This window comes from Pagrus major, chromosome 12 (genome assembly GCF_040436345.1).
Source record: "Pagrus major chromosome 12, Pma_NU_1.0".
Taxonomy (NCBI): domain Eukaryota; kingdom Metazoa; phylum Chordata; class Actinopteri; order Spariformes; family Sparidae; genus Pagrus; species Pagrus major.
The window spans coordinates 6,966,994-6,984,457 of record NC_133226.1 but is presented as its reverse complement, the minus strand read 5'-3'; the positions used below and the strand labels follow the sequence as shown (position 1 = coordinate 6,984,457).

The 17,464-nt window shown below is 39.8% G+C and overlaps 1 protein-coding gene across 1 annotated transcript in view; it reads right to left on the bottom strand.

Moving 5' to 3' along the window:
- whrna (whirlin a) overlaps positions 1-17,464 on the bottom strand; it is a 164,874-nt gene that overhangs the window by 34,582 nt on the left and 112,828 nt on the right. The window contains exons 4-5 of the mRNA XM_073478688.1: positions 11,594-11,802; positions 8,398-8,434 (exon numbers count right to left, since the gene is read on the bottom strand). Of these exons, the coding sequence (XP_073334789.1) occupies positions 8,398-8,434; positions 11,594-11,802 (246 nt within the window). The remainder of the gene's footprint in view (positions 1-8,397; positions 8,435-11,593; positions 11,803-17,464) is intronic.

Sequence of the window (17,464 nt, the reverse complement as noted above, 5' to 3'; positions counted from 1 at the left end):
TGGGCCCCCCTGTCTGGTTTGATTATCTCAATTTGCAAGTGATCAGTAAGCAAAAATGAGTTAAGTGACAGAATGTAACAAGAGCAAGAACGCTGCCACATTAGAGACACTGCTTGTGTAAAGAGAATGCAGTTACACACCTCATAGGCAGCTTTTTAGATAGCAAAAAATCACAACAAAACTAGAGAAAATAAACAATGTCAGGGCCTTAGTGAGAACTATAATTATTACAAGCATAACCCAGAACCACCTCTGACTTAGCTGCCTAATCTTATCTTGACTCACACATCTGGATACTGTTTGCACTGTTCATTTTTGTTGTCCAAACTTAAATTTAAATTATTTGCAGCCCTGAGGTACAGTAAATACTAATACTAAATTTTGTGAGCTGGATTTGAATTTCTGTGGCACAATTTTGACCCAGTCCGGGAGTGTTTATCATTTCACTCAGGCCAGTGGATTTCATTCAGCCATTATTCACAGATTGTCTATTTCCGTTCATTTCAGTCTCAACCTTGCTTTTCTTTTTATGTGTAGAGAACTCCATTTCTGTTGCATGTGAAATACAATGAATCCATCAGGACTTGTGTATTTGGATTGTCCAAAAGTACCTTGCTACTGCAAAACAGAGGCAGTCTTAGAATTACATTTGTCCTTAGCGTTGGAGGGATCAGTTTTCGAAGACGGATTTATTGTTGACAAAAGCAGAACATCTTAAAGGGGAATACTGGTGTTTTTAAATCTGGGCTTATATTTATACATTTACTACTACTACCTACTTGGAAAAAAGTTTTGGAATTGGTCCAGTAGATCGCCTCAGCTGGCAGGCTGCTGCAATGTCGGCCACATAATCCTTTGGGGCAACTCCAACTGTCAGGATTACATCTATAAAAGTGCTTGTTTTTTCTCGCTCTGTGCTTTTTGGTTTCTTATTATTTAACAAAATGTTAAACTACAAAATAACAAACTTTAGACATAACTTTGACTGTCGTAGTTGCCCCAAGAGATTGCATTGCAGCCATGTCACGGCTGCCAGCTGAGGCGATCTGCTGGAGTCCATACATTTTGGCAAGTATGAATCATTTACACACCCAAACATGTAAATATAGGGCCAAGGTTTAAAAATACCCATTTTAGGTTCAGCTCTGCAACTTTTAGATTTGAGTAACAGCAGTGTTAATCTTTGAGTACCTTCAGGTTGCAGCAAGAACTTTGCAAGCTTTTATTTATGTCTGGTCACTGTATGTGCACTCCTGCTTATGTCAGTACATCTATGATCAGTTTACTGACCGTTGTGCAACCTCAACCTCAAATCCCAGTGTACCTTTAACTTCAAGCAATCACAGTCAATCAACAAGCAAATTAGGTTTGACTGACAAAAGCAATATTTACCCTTGTTATTTGCTGCAATACATTTTGTTGTCTCTCAAACAACATTAATTCGCTCTAGACCAGCGCCCAAATGGGGTCAGAGCAGAATTAATGATTGAGAATTGCTTTGTGACCTATCCTTAATTAATTAGCTTATCGGTCTGGCTTGGCCTTTGGGCTGCAATTACACGATGGAGGGGGAGAGGGGGGAGAGAGCAGAGGGTATTTGGAAAGACAGAGGATGTGACCACTGGGATGAGCTGAATCTACAGGCATTATTCGAGGGAGAGACAATGAGAAGATGAAGAACATTATAAGAACAAAAATCACTTGGTTTGTTTAAGCAGCATAATCACCAGCAGATCATTTAAAGAGATTAATATCCATGCTGAGGACGTGCTGTCATAGTGTGAGGTTAACAATGGGGGTCGACTGTAACAGAGGCTCTCTGACTCACACAGAGGAGCAGCAGGGCTGTGAGTTATCACCTCCTTTCTTGGTGCTGAGCCCTTAAGCCCTGCTGCTACATATCTTTCCCTTTTAATGCCCTTTCTTTGCCTCTGTGTGTGTGTGTGTGTTTGTGTGTGTGTGTGTGTGTGTGTGTGTTTCTTTCTCAAACACACACACACACACTATCATACAAGCACATTTGACACAAGTACAGAGCAGCAGCCAGTCCACCTACGTGCACTTTAGTTGTCTTGGCTTATTCTGAGCTTTTACACTTTGACTCTCATAATAAAACTGTGGTTTTCATCATTATTTTCCTGCACTTTTATGCCTTCAGAGAGCACTTGCTGTTCTTACAAGATTCTTAGAGATTTCTAGAGCTTCCGGTAGAGCTGTGTACTTTTTCATCAAGGCACCTGAAAAACACTGTCAAAAGTGTGAGGACACCTGAACATCACACCTTTGGGTGATTGCTGTGAACATCTGAAATAAACATGGGCAGTGTTTGCAATCACCTTTGGTGTTTCAGGTCATTACAAAGGTGTTAGATGGTATAGGTCATGGCCCTGTGCACCCAATCAAGTTCTACACCAAACTGTGAGAACCATTTTTTTATGGACGTGGCTTTGCGTAAGGGGGGCATTGCCAGGTTGAAACAGGAAAGGGTCAAACACAAACAGTTGCCACAAAGTTAAAACCACTGAATTCTCTGCTCTAGGTAGGTTGCACATACGAGGTGAAAATTTAGCTCACTAGCTAACATGAGCTGTGTTAATTTTTAATGTGTAACGTCAATCTTTAATGTTATGATAATGACGTTAACCTCCTGTAGCAGTGGTTGGGCTTTTAAATTGATGTGCTTTTGAAAGTAGTTAACCTAATATAATACCATGCCATAAACGTAACTCTCATAATGCAAATAATTAAACATTTCAGATATCGGATACTGAGCATAGATTTTTAGTACTCTACCGACCACTGACAAAAACTTAGCTACTGTGCTTCAGGACTATGTGGTTGTGGTTTGATCAGATTTGGTTGACAGCAGCATCTTCCTGGCAACTGATCAAATAGTCCAACAACCAACATCAGGTTCTGATATTTTGTTAAATTCTCATGTGAAAAAACCAATATGTTTTTAGGTTTGTCAGATAATAGTATATTCATGTTGTATCTAATTGCTCGGTCAGAAGCTGATTAGGGAAATAGAAGCTATAAAATACAACTGCAACATGTGAAGACAAAGCAAAAAGGCATCAATAAGAAACCTACAACAACCCAGCAATAGACACATTCACTTACACACACATACATAAAAAACACGTACGCATAGCCACTAACTCACAGGCACATGGAAATGCATGCAAATATACACTATACATTTATGCATTAAGATGTACACACACATAAACGCACACGCACGCACACGCACAGGCACGCACACGCACGCACACACACACACACACACACACACACTCATGCCCCTTCCCACCGCTTACGATTGTTTCATCTGGGAGATATACAGACCCCATCAGCCAACATGTATTTCATGAAGGTCAGTCTATAGGACGGGGTTTGAAATGGAAACACAGCATGGTTCAAACAGCATGATACAAGACCAACAATTTCACCCTGTTGACACCTTGTAATAACAGTCATAGCAAAATCACTTCAATGACCATGAGGCGTTTGTGTACTGCAGAGAGATTGTAGAGGACAGAGGCGAAGGTAAAACTGCTGCTTTAAAGATATTGACACTGCTAGACAAGGAGAGAAGAGGACCTGCCACTACTGTGCTGACAGTGTTACTTCTAGTGGATATAGTAATTAACATGGTGGCAGAGGAGGAAGTTTGGTGAGGTGGAATAAAGAGCAACAAAGCCCGCATGGGGAGGTGGATGGTCGAGTTAAACAAGCACATGACTTCCATTCAGGAAGTCAGTTTAATAATTCAATAATTAGTTTAATATTATCTCTTGTGGTTGTATGAGTCACAGAAAAAACAAGACAGTGATCTTTTGTTTTTAGGATTGTGTCTTCAGTTTTTTGACAGCACAGCACTGTGAAAACTTCGACTTTCCACCAAAATTGTGTGATTGGTTAACATCTACAGACTACAGCAAGCTAGATAAAGTTACTAAGCCACAACCAGCTACTAGTTAAATGCTGAGGTGCAGTGTAAGTGTAAGTGTAAGAAGTACTTCAATCCCACTGCTGCATCAGACACAGGTCAAAGCAATGAAATATTTCACTGCAGCAATAAACCAGTATGGGGGATTACATATGGCAGACAAAGCTGTCCTCAAACCGATACTTTAAAGACTTGCCTCAGGGCATGATAACCTTTCTGGCCTGACTATAAATATCTCTTGAAGGGAAAAAGTTGAATTAGTGCTATTTGTGAAGCCCAGGGTCACAGCATATATTGTTACCATGAATTGTCAGGCTGAACATGTCCATTTTATTAACGGTGCCAACTGCCCTGATCTGCTGTACATAAAGAAAATAAGGGCTAAACTGTCGAATAAATTTAATTAGGTAACCAATATTATTGTCATTGCTACAGTGGAAAAGAGAAGAGAGAATCAAAGAAACATGAAGCTTGAAAGCAATGATAATGATTTCCTTTGAATCTCAGGGTGAGCTTGGTCTCTGCTCTCCCCTCATTCAGGCATGTCTAAGTGAACTGTCAGTGTAATGTCTCACATTTGATGAGACTTTTATATGACGGGTGCTTTAAAACCTGAGTGGATTGCACACCGTCTTATAAAGGTTGCTGATCCCCAACATCACCTTAGCTGGGAAATCAGGATGGGCTAAAAACACATCAGCATGCATGTGTTGTCATTTTACATTAGAATAATGGAAGGATGGGTGAGGTTATTTTGCATTATCATGAATCAGAAATGTTATGATATGTCTGCAACTATAGTCGTGGTCAAAAGTTCACATACATTTGTAAAGAACATGCATATTATGGCAGTCTTGAGCTCATATGAGTTCTACAACTCAACTTTCTGTGATGGAATGAGTGGAACACATAGTACTAGACAAAAATATACGACCAGCAACTTGAAAGATCAATACTGGTGATCATAGAAGGCTGTGTCAATCAAATTTTCTTTGTAGCATGGCCTCTTAACTTCTTCTGAGTAATTATCATTGATTTTCTGGGCCGATTTTAATAGGGCCTGTTTGATATAGCCATTAGACTCAGCCACAAACACTACAAAGGGAAAGTCTAAGGCGCTCAGCATTGATCTGAAAGAGTGCATTATTGATTTGAACAAGTCAGGAAAGTCACTTGGATCCATTACAAAGCAGTTACAGAAGAAACACGGCTTCCACAAATTTAACCGAGTGTCTTGGGTTGCCTAACTGAGCTGGTTTTATAAGAAAATAATAAATGGGACATGTAGACTTTATGTTAGTACACTGAGCAGCAACATACTTCTTTTCATTTCCTCTCCCCACATATCACAATCATGCTGTTACGATGGTCAGGGATTAGTAGTTGATGGCTGAAAGCACCAGGCTAGAATTGAGGTTTTGGAATGGTCTTCCCTAAAGTCCTGACTTGAACCTCATTGAGAACATGTGGACTGTGCTGAAGAAACAAGTCTGTGCCAGGAAGCCAACAAATTTAGTTGAACTCACCGGTTCTGTCAAGAGGAGTGGTTAAAAATTCAGCTAGAGGCCTGCCAGAAACTTGTGGATGGGTATCAAAAGCACCTAATTGAGGTGAAAATGGCCGAGAGACATTTAACCAAATATTAGAATTCTAAATTAATTTGGTCATATTATCAGAAGACTATTGAACCAAAATTCATGAATGTTTCTTGTGACAAAGTAGTGCATGTTCCACTCATTCCATCACAGAAAAATGAGAGTTGTAGAAATCATTGGAACTCAAGACTGCCATGATATACTTAAGGGAATGTAGAGAAATATCAGGACTGTGAGAGGGCGAGGGTAAAACTTCTGAAACAAGACACCAGTCAGACAGTACAGTACAACTGCAACATCAGAGGCTCGAACTGAACTTGGGACCTTTGTTACCTTGATTTCACTTTGAACTGTGAAATAAAGAAGAAATGCTCTAAGATTAAAGTAATCTTAAAAGTATAAAAGGGCAAGGAACATACAGTAAACTAGTATTTCTGACCCTCTCGTCATCTAGCCCAGGTTACAGTCCCACCTTAATAGTTGCAGTGTGGCTCCTCTCACAGCTGGGGCAGTTTTTCATCAGAAGAGTTATTTCTCTGCAACACACTGGATAAGAGACTGGATAGGAAGGCAAGTGTCCTGTAAATTCTTGAAGAGGATGAAAGCAACCAAGTGGTCATGAATTTTCCTGGCTGACTAGAGGAGGCTGTTGAAGAGCTTTCTCACACCAGACCATCACAGAGTGTAATGCTGCTGGTATTCCAGGCATGAAATCCTCACATCAGATTATTCACATGCCATTGTAGCTGCAGGGCTTTGACTGACACCGATAACATGCTGTCATAGTATGAGTATAATCTAAATGTTAACAGAGACATTGGTGCAGAAAAAATACAGCATTGGTTACTAGTTCAAATGCTTTTAAATAACCTGTACGTTTTCCTTTAGCAGTGCAATAAATGACTGTCCTTTCTCATTCACCAAACTGAAGAAGCACAAGGCTGTTACATGACCACAACATTTTTCAGTTCAGTGCTGGCATGGTTTAATGCAAAGTAGTGTATATTTTGTTTACGTAAATTAAATATTAGATAAATATGTTCGTCAACAACAACCAAGACAAGACGGCACCAACATCATCAGGATACAATGTATCATAAAAATAAAGTTTAAAATATAAAAACTTAACCAAAAAATATTTTCTTTGACAAAAAGAGAAGATGAAATATTATAGGCTGTGTTTTTCTTTTCCTTTTCTAAATAGAGCAGTTCCAAATCTGCAGCAGGGCAAGTATGTTCTGCATGGGAGACGTTCAGCCTCAGCAGAAGCAGTAGGAGCTTTAGTTCAAAACAAGTAGCGAGCTAAAAAAAATAAATAAATAAACTTGCAACCATAAACACTAGCCTAGTATGCATCTAACACCTGAGCAGCTAAATGATTAACTGGTTATTTTTGGTATGTCTCTGGTGAGATAAAAATGGTGTGTTTATTTGTCCTTCACATTACCATGAAAAATAAATTGGATATGATTTGGCACAAAAATGACTTGCTTTCTGTCCGACTAAGACTCAATTCTAAAAATGGCTGAAAATCAACTCTTACATCAAGTCAATGGAAGGACACAAGTGGAGTGATTTTTTGTGGATGCAGCCTGAGTTGAAGTGAAGCTAAGGTAAATGGCAATGTTCACAATGATCTCTAATTGCTTATTAGTTTTAGAACTGAACCATAGAGTTTGTAGGGGTGGTCTATTTAGTTGGTTGGGCGTATGAAGGTTTGTTGGTTTGGTGAGTAGATGTATTTTGCAGCCTGCATATAGTGGAAATACTACAGCATCAACTGAATATCCAACAGATTGTTTAAACTCTCACATCACAGAGCTCCTGGTCAGTTAGCCGTGCACCTTGTACTATCCATCTTAGTTTCTTTGTCAAAGGGCACTTTTGACAAAATGGGCCGGTAATCACAGCTACTGCTGTGCACAACAGTGGTGCGTTGTAAGGCAACAGGTCAAAACAAAGTCTATAAATGACTTTTAAACCTTCTTTGGACACAAGTATGGAGGATATGTGTTCCTCTTCCTCTCAGAATACCTCCAACATCCATCCTCTCTCTCTCTCTCTCTCTCTCTCTCTCTCCGTATATCGCTTCCACCCTCCGTCAGGAGTGGACTGTCCATCTGAGCTTCCGTAATGAAAAGCGAGCTCTCCCACTCACCTTCCTCCCCTTCCTCTCACCCTCTTTCTTTCTGTGCTGTCAGCTGCTGTCTCTTCCAACTTTCCTCTCTTTCCTCTCCTCTTATTTCTCTATTGCAACACACACTCTCTTACTTTACAAAGTCACAGAGAAGTCAACAGTAAAAACAGAAGAAGTGCACTGTATGGTGAGTGAATTAAGGACAGCATGGTATCGAGTTATAATAAAATTTGGTCAGCTTTAATGTACTTGATTTTAGATTTTTTTTCTCTGTAGCCAAGACTTTATACTACTTTTGTCACATATGCAATAGTACTCCTCAAGCCCTGTAAACACACTTTAATGTGTAAAATTGGTGGAGTTACCCTTAAATAAAAGGAGGGAAAAATGCTCATGTTTTAGAAAAAAATAAAATAAAATCGATGAACTTTTCTCAGCTGAGACGTTGTGATCCAACATAAAAGGTGAGACTTGACAGGTACAGCACATTCATTCCCAATCAATGACAGCAGACTGACAGAAGAGTGATCTGTGACACCACTGACCCCTCGTCACTCTTCAATAACATTTTCCAGGCCAGTGGTGGAGTTAACAGACGGTCTGACAGATAGACAGATAGATGATCATGTCCCAAGAGAAACGCTGAACACACACACACACAGATAATCCTGTATTTAGTGTGCACACATACAATGACTTGTTGTTAATCTCACCTTTCCTGCTGCAGAGGCTCCTTTGTCCACCGAGAAGCTGCAGAGAAACAAATTAGGAAGACAAATTAATCAATGAGGCACAGTTTAGTCCTTGTTGGTACGTAAACACACACACACGCACAAATTCCCCTGTAATACACTGCGCGCACACATTTGAAATCACATGGATTATATTCATTGACTGCTCATAAATTCAGACTTTGTAAATAAAAAATTCCAAATAACACAAAATGCCATTTTCTACATAATGTTGCTTTAATAATATGGCAAGTGTGTGGACTACAATGTTAAAATGAATACTCACTCTCTTTCTCTCTCTCTCTCTCTCTCTCTCTCACACACACACACACACACACACACACACACACACACAATGTTAAAACCTAACATGCACACAAGAGATGAGCTTTAACTGCATTCATGGAGCAGTCAACTGTGATAGTGATTTAACAGTTAATAGTGAACAGCTTATTTCACCGGTTTTCTCACTGAAACTGTCTCACTGTCCTCTCTCTCTCTCTCTCTAACACACACACACACACGCACACACACAAACAGACACACACACATACGCTTTGGAGGCAGGAATTGAAAAGAGGATTTGAACTATCTTGACTGACAGCTTTTTATCTTTTTGAATATATTCATCACAGGCTGATGAATGCACAGCACCACAGATTTTTAAATCTTCTACATGGCTTTCATGTTCTTGTGCGATGTGGTTGAATCTGCAGCACATAAGGCATTCTTTACAGGAAACATGAAGTGGGCATGTCTTCCAGTCAGGCTCCTCAATAAACTTAAAGCGCACACATCAAAATGCATGTCACAAACACACACCAACACTCTCTCATCTGCAAACATAAAAGCAAGTGTTTTGAAACGTTTGTCATTTTTTCCAGATCCATATTCCTGCTCAAGAGAAGTGATTCAAGTCGATGTCTTTACATCCTCAAGTGCCCACCAAGTAATAGGCTTTAAATTCACAAGTAAACGCGACAACTCACAGTGCTGCCTTCAGGGCCAGAAATAATGAAAAAATATATAATTCAGAGAAATACTGCAGTCCAGCCTGCAATGGCACATTAAGCTCAGTGTGGAGACCTGTTTCAGGATTCAAATTCAATTAGTCCTGTTGACTTTTGAGACCAACTCAGCCGTTTATTCTCTCTTCATTGTGATTTCTGAAATGTCTTCTCCCTGGCTGCTCCCTTTGTACTGTCAGATAATTGGCAGTCTTCAAGGAAGAGATACTAAATTAAATGCTGCGTGCAGCACTATAATCTCACTGATTAAAAAATATGCAATGTGGTAATGACATAGGCAGAAAACTTTTTTTCCCCCCCCCCGAGATAGAACATTACTCCAAATTTCAGTTACTGGTGTATTTTTTTCATTTATTTAAATGTAATGGGGATCTATTAATGGTATTCATTTAAATTTATGTATGAAACATGCTAAAGACACAAGTTGGTTCATGAAACATTATTATAACAATTCAACTCTTAACATTTTAACTTTTTCCCCTGCATTTGAGATTAAAATGCAATATTGTGTGTAAAACATTTAAATGTATTCATGACATTTATGATTGATAAATTTATTTGAGTCCTAAAATTAAACAATACCAGAGCGACACAAATGTATACATACAGAGAACAACTATCTGTCTCTACTGTTCAGCTGTGTTATCAGAACATACCAGCTGAGGTACAGAGATTCATTGTGGATGTAAATGTTAAATAGCTCCATTGTTTTGAAGAGTCAGGGAGGAATTAGAGGTTCTGAGTTGTCGGGCTGATGGGTGGTGCCTTATTGTGTTGATGAGAACATTAGTCTGGCATTTACATCAGACTTTAATTTGGTTGTTGGGGATCACAGTTATTCCAGGTCATGAGCTGCATGTGACTTGCTCAGGTGTGGCATTTTGAGAAGAGCTCTGGCATTTTTCCAACAGAGCTGCATATTGCATTTTTTTGTTTTGTTTTGCAAAAATGGAGAGTGTGAGTTCTGCCATCTGAGAGACGGACGTCTGATCACATTAGGCGGTTTAGTGTAAGAAGGAAAGGATGTTTTTTTTCTTGGTGCTCTCTTTATTATCTCTGGCAAGTCTTCTTTCTGCTGCACTGCTCCCAAGACTCTTTCTTATGCCAGTTTCATTTACTTTAAATCTAGTCAAAAAGGTGCAAATTAAAGAGTGAAGGATACAATCTTCTGTGATTTCATCAACGTGCTCAGTGATTGTTGTGGTTAAACAAGTCAGATTAAATTACTGTAGCCCACAGGCAATGTAAAAATAACATGTGAAACTCATTCTATTGTGTAAATAAGTTAATAATAATAGTCATTCACTTGTTGGTGATGCGTGCATTTGAATGTCTGTAACCTGCAACAATGTAATCTAGGTGCATATCAGATTTGAAATTAGACTTGATGAAAATTATCAATGCTGAAAAACCCAACTAACAGTCGCGTTAATAGTATTTAGTTGAATAACAACGTAGTAAACTCTTCACACACCTTATATTCAATCAGGAAACTTTACAAAGGCTAACAATATCACAAATGTATCCCTCCTGTACTCTTAACGTAGGCCTTCTTCTCTTCTTAAGCAATGATTCACAGCCCAAACTAAACTGTGCCTGACTAGACTTGACTTAAAGAAATAATTCAACAGAGAAATAAGTTTAATTTTCTTTGAGAATTAAAGATCAATACCTCTCTCTCATGTCTGTAAGTGTATTTGTCATCACAGAATCACAGCAGGTCGTGACATAGTGATAAAAATCTAACTTACAGGAGAATGGATATTCAGGTACATGTACACAATCCTAACAATTACATTTCATCAGTATTTCACAAACTGATTTTTGCCAATATATAACCAAAATGACAAATTCAGTCCTACAGCTTATTTTTTGTGACTGTTTCACAAACTAAAATGATCTTTTCCCGTCCTTAACCAAAGTGCTTTAGCTGCTTAAACCTGACCAGACTGGATGCCAATCCTGGATTCTGCTGTGATGGAGACAATGTTTAATTAATGTTAATGCTATGATTTCTCAAAATTATACTTTGTCGTGGATATCTTGGTGATTGTGAACTGTTTAATAACTTATTACACAGAAATAATGTTAGCACTGGCAAGTCGAAGTAGCCTTTATGATCTGGCTTGGACCAAATAATCAAAACTCACCCTGCCACGCTGCTGTTGGCAGAGCTCTCAGCGATCTGCGAGCTGGCGATCCACTTGGTCTCGCCCACCACTGTCCTGGCGTGCGGCAGGCGGCCCACGTCTTTAACTGTCATCATCAGGTGCCGCGATGACTTCAGGACCCTGACGGCTTCGTCGTGCGGGATACCCAGAAAGCTGCGGCCGTTCACCTCCAAGATCTGGTCGCCGACCTGCGGGGAAGGGAGGGCACACAGAGGCGTGGCGGAGGGGACTGAGCAAGGCGGCAAGGATGGAACAGTCTGAGACTGTAACATGCATGGTAGGTCAAAGGTCAGAAAGAGGCAACGTAACAGACGGAGGTGGTGGAGGTGTGTGAAATGTTTAATGGATCAGAGCGGGATAATTAGGTTGTAGGTTTCTTGTTAAGAGCTGTGACTTTCTCAGGTTGGGCAGCGAACAAAAATAATTACACAAAGATTAAAGTGTTCTCTGCTTAGTGACAGGTTCAGGACCAGAACTGTTAAATATGTAACTGAAAAGGCTTTCACATGAAATTTCACATTCTATCAAACGGCTGGGCCTGGAGGCAGCAGCAGGAGGAGTATAATGGTGTCCATACTAAACACCAACTTGGACTGTACCTCCTGTCTCCTATAATGAGATCGTGGATTGTGGCTTTAACATTGAGGTCAGCCCTCTGAGCTGCATCAGGGACCACCATCTGTGTATGAAGCTAAAACACCTGAAACACCTTTCAACCTCAAACAGCGCTTTTCCTACATACTGGATCCTTACGTTGTTGATGTTGGCTATCCCTGGTATTGGTCGTGGCATACAAAGCGCTACTGTTCTGCACGTCTGCACATATTAGGGCTGAAAGATGAAAACAATCATATTGTGTTAGTTTTGCCAATGTGATTTGTGTATTGATTTTGTTGGGAATGGTAATTTTTGCAATTAATTTTCACTGACAAAAATACAATAATCATTACGATATTTTTACTGGGGTCTGTAGTGAATGTCTTGTTCCCTCATGGAGAATATAACTGAATATTATTTGTAGGTCAAATGCTTCATTTATAATGGTATGTTGTTTAACCTTTATCCAAAAATTGCAGCCAGGGCTGGACTGGTAATCCGTCACACCTGGCATTCTCCCAGTGGGCTAAAGCACCTTGGGGCTGATATCATTTTAATCTAAAACTTTGGAACAGCAGTCAGTTAGGTGGTGTCCTCTTCAAGTTTAATGTCAGCAAATAACAGTAACGTTAAGTTCATGTGCCAGCTTGCACTTGGATGAATGATGTGCGCAGTGGTTAGAAGTAATGGTACAGTACGCATATTTAAGTGGGAATTAAGGACGTATCAGTGAGTGGTGTTTGACTGATTGTGGGGGGCAGTTCTGAGCCAAAAATGCCAGGGCGGATTTTTTATACCTGTCCAGCCCTGACTGCAGGCTCTGTGATCTGGATATTGCACCTGGTGATTCGGGATCTGCATTGGAAAAGCCTCTGTTACCGCTTAAAATGCTGAAATTGGTATTGGTTAGTACACAAGTCTATGCATCGATCCCATACCACATTATTTATTAATTTCAACCCTGGGACCATAATCAGCAAGCAACTTGTTTAACATCATGCACATCGATAACAAAACATCCATGGTAGTCTGATGTTTGGAGTATATAATATTTCTGAACAATCAGCCATCATATTTCATTACTACTGACCAACTTAATAAACCGTCAGTACACTGCAACAGAGGTGCACCTAAGTCTTTAATGTTAACCTCTTATAGTACAAGTGATCAATAGTGTGGATGCTGTGGTAACAAATAGTTATTTGTCCTGCTCTGCATCTAAAGTAAATAACATCAGGTAGTTTGGTCATCTAACTGCCTCACACTGACTCCATTAACTTTATCTGTCACTATAACTGTGTCATAAATTAGTCACAAAGGACAGGCTCACCACTCCCCTTTACATACAAGCACAGAGCCACTGGTCTTGTAAATTACTTTGCTTGGCATTTAGACTTAATGTAGTGTTTAGCATTTTAAAAAAAAGTCACTTTCTGTCTCTTTGTTTTATTCCCATCTTACTCTGGTCAGCCAAGCAAACCTCACAATAATTTCAATGTTCTCTCAGAGCAGCGGCCAACGCATGCTCGGGATTAAAGACATTTAGAATCTCATACGTCTCAGTTCACTTGGGTGTTTTCCAACAACCCGAGGTGACCCAGCACCACATCTGTCACTGCTAATGCACTGCAGCACCTACGCTGTACAGCACATCTGAGGCAGCTGAGGACATTCTCCACATAAACCTCTACCTTTATCAGCTTCTGCAATGGCACAATTTGTAATCATACATTGTAAGGCCATTTGATTGCAAATGCGAAGAGACACATAATCAAATTGTATTAACAAATGTGATCAATCAGTCAGCGCTAACAAGGACCACTGCAGTGAGAACACACAGTGCTGCCAAAGCAAACACTTCTTATGAACACTTATTCGAGCCATCAGGCTGAGCAGAGGCCTAAGGGATGAGAGACAGATTTTAAGACCGACTACAAGCTGTTTGTTCCAGCTGTTTGCATTACAAAAAGGCAAAAAAGAGTAAATAATCTGCTTCTTATGAAGTTTTTACAGTGTTTGACAACCCTGGAGCTCAGTTTATTATGAGCTCAGCTCAGTTTTTCTCTCTTGGATATGGCACAGCTTGAGTATGGCAACGAAACATGCACAAGAGAAGTAGACACATGAACACACCATTATTTTCCTTCTGTTAGTTTGATGAGAAGTACTATTTTGATGTCAGAGTCATTAAAAACATCGTGTTATCATGTAATATATTTTTTTACTTTTTTAAATACAGATTAGAGACAAACAACCATTCACAAAACCACTGAAACCTATGGGCAATTAAGAGTCAGTTAATCTTATCTGCATGTCTTTGGACTGGTTGGAGGGAACCCACTCAAACATCCAACCTCCACAGAGTAAGGCCCTTCCCCAGCCAGTAATGATATATTTATATAAAATTTAGTAATAAGCAAAATGTCATTTTTAAAAATGAGTCTCCAGAGCTTGATAGGTCTCGTTGAGTTGTCACAGCAGTAAAAGCGCAGGTGTTACTAACAACATTAACGACAGCTCTGTACAATTAAAGCATCCCAGTCCCCCATGATGGTTTGAAAGTGAGCCAGCATCCACAATGCCAGGGTACGGTCTGAAATCACTCACCATTTACTATGTAGTGAATAATATTTACCCCCAGCCATTTTATTTCAGTGTCCCAATTCCAGACTAAGAACTGACTTTAGCCATAAAAAAGTATTTTTTCCTCTGTCTCTTATTCTCATACTGTTCTAAATATAACACTTTTTGAACGTCAGCTTAATGAGTGTGACTTAATATAATGACTGTATAGCGTAATCCACTGAGTGTCTTTTATATAAGGAGTAGTGAATGAATGAACAAGGGAGTGGACAGACTAGGACCCTGAAACTGAAGCAGCAAACTGTGCAAAACGGCCTCTGGTGAGTTGGGCGACCAAGAACTACGTGACCACTGTAGCAGAGATTCAGAGGTCACTTTACTGCAGGGCAGCCTTTAAAATGAGAAAAAAAAACAACACTTAGGCCACATCATGATATAACCATATAACAAAGAAAACAAATAAGAAAATTTAACAATAGGCAATATAGTCTCATAACACGATAACTATAACATATAAAAATCCACAAATACCCGCTAGTTTTCATGTAAAATGTCAATATCCTCAAAAGGCCCTATCAAAGTCTGGACTTGAAGCTGCCAGAGGAGCAGTACTGACTGAAGCCTCTTTATACTGACGCAAATTTCAGTTTTTGATTAATACCCTCATATATCAGGGTAATTCCTTGCTGATGACAGAGGACGTGTTGACATGTCACATTAGGAACAAAGCACAGGTGTAAATAATGAAATTTATGATTTGGTTTCAGGGTCCTGGTATTGTTTATGCTGCCTCACTGTCATGATTTAAAGGGACAGAGCCATCGTGAATGTTATTAGTTACAGCTGTGCCTTTCCTACTATGTCAAGTCAAAAATGCCTGCCGTGAAAAAGACCTATTAGTTGCTATGGTGACAGGGAGTGTGGGGTGATGCGCAACAAAATCTGTGTTGAGAATCAAACCAGGGACGTTGCAGTTAAATAAAACTGGTACACTCACTGTTTTTAGTCTTTATTTTTGGGCTTTCAGGTAGAGTTAAGGGGCGATTTGTACCTGTTGTGTTTGCCAAATGAATGGAACTTGTTTCTGACTCTAATTACACACAGCTGATTAGGTTTTATGACCCAGTGAGGATCATTCAATACCACAATGTTTATTACAAAGGAACCAATTAGAGAATATCCATATACTGTGTTAATCTTAGTAAGAATTTCTTTATTATCTTAATGGTTCTGGACAGATTAATCAATATTTAGATATTTGTGGTGTTCTTTTTGATCATTTTAGGGACCAGCTAGACACAAAACACTTACAACCCCACTGTGTATGTATGCCCATCAGATATCTGCACGCACACATGCAGCCTTATAAAGTCACCCGACTGTGCTGCTGCATCTCCTGGGATCATCAAGTTGCCACTAGCATCTTTCCCCCTCTCTCTCTCCTCTCATTACTCTGCTCCTCCATGCTCTCCTCCTCTCTCTCATTATACTTCTATTTGAGAGTAGATGGGCCCTGTCCTGAGTCACAAGCACTTCATTTTTTGTGATCAGTTTCTGCATCACACCAGTGGCGCCGCCGGAGCGCTGCATTCTGGGCAATTAAACAACAACCAGCGGCAATGATGTTTACGATTAAATGCTGTAATCAATGCTGCTGTTTAATGAGAATGCATTCTTGATACAGGCAGGGACAACTCAGGCGGCTGAGTGAAATTCAATTGACCACAGGTGCCACACACACTGAGAACACAAGTGAAAGTCCCAATTATAGAACCCCTACCTGTCCAGAATGATTCTCCCTGCAGCTGTGAACACACACCTGCATGTGACTGAGGATTCACAAGGACCAGGAGGGATGAGGGAGAAGTGTGCAGAGAAAAGTTTCTGAGGTTTCACTATGACTTTATGGACTTTTCCATGGGAGCAAGAGGGAGTAAACCAACTCGCATTACTGAGGTGGCATTTCATTTGTCATATATGAAGGGTTTGAAAGCTTTCATACAGCTTTTGCCTGAAATATGACCAGTAGAGACTGATACATGATGAAATATGGCCGTGGAAATGCTACTTAAAGGACAGGGATGGGGGTAATCTGTACTTTTTCTCATTTGTTAGCAAACCAGAAAAAAAGAGCTCCATTCATAAAAACACATGAATGGGGCACACATTCCTTCATTAACATCAACACATACTGTAGTTTATTTTCTCTCAATCACACCTACTCCATATTGTTGCTGTAAATACCCACACCAAACATGTTTTACTCAACAGCTGAACATAGTGCCACACAAATGTATACTTACAGGAATAAATATACATTTCTTGGGCACTTGTTGGCTTAAGTGGAAACAGACAACCCCCCACCCGCTAGCGACGCCATGTGGTATTATTGTTGGTGGCAACAGAGTACCAACTACAAACAGCCAACAAGACTAAATGTGAGTTTATTGATTCATTTAGTCTATAATAGAGATGTGAAAGCAGACAGAAATGCTGCTAGGCTGCCAGTCTGACTGGATCACTGGTCAGCTTTATTTCCCAGGAGATTTTGTGCCCGGTGGCAGACAGAATAGCAGTGAAAGTGAGGTTTGAAGGGAACCAATCTAAATGCCGATGGAATGCTGATGGTGTCGTTGTTCTATAACCATTGCATTGTGAATTGTGCAACAT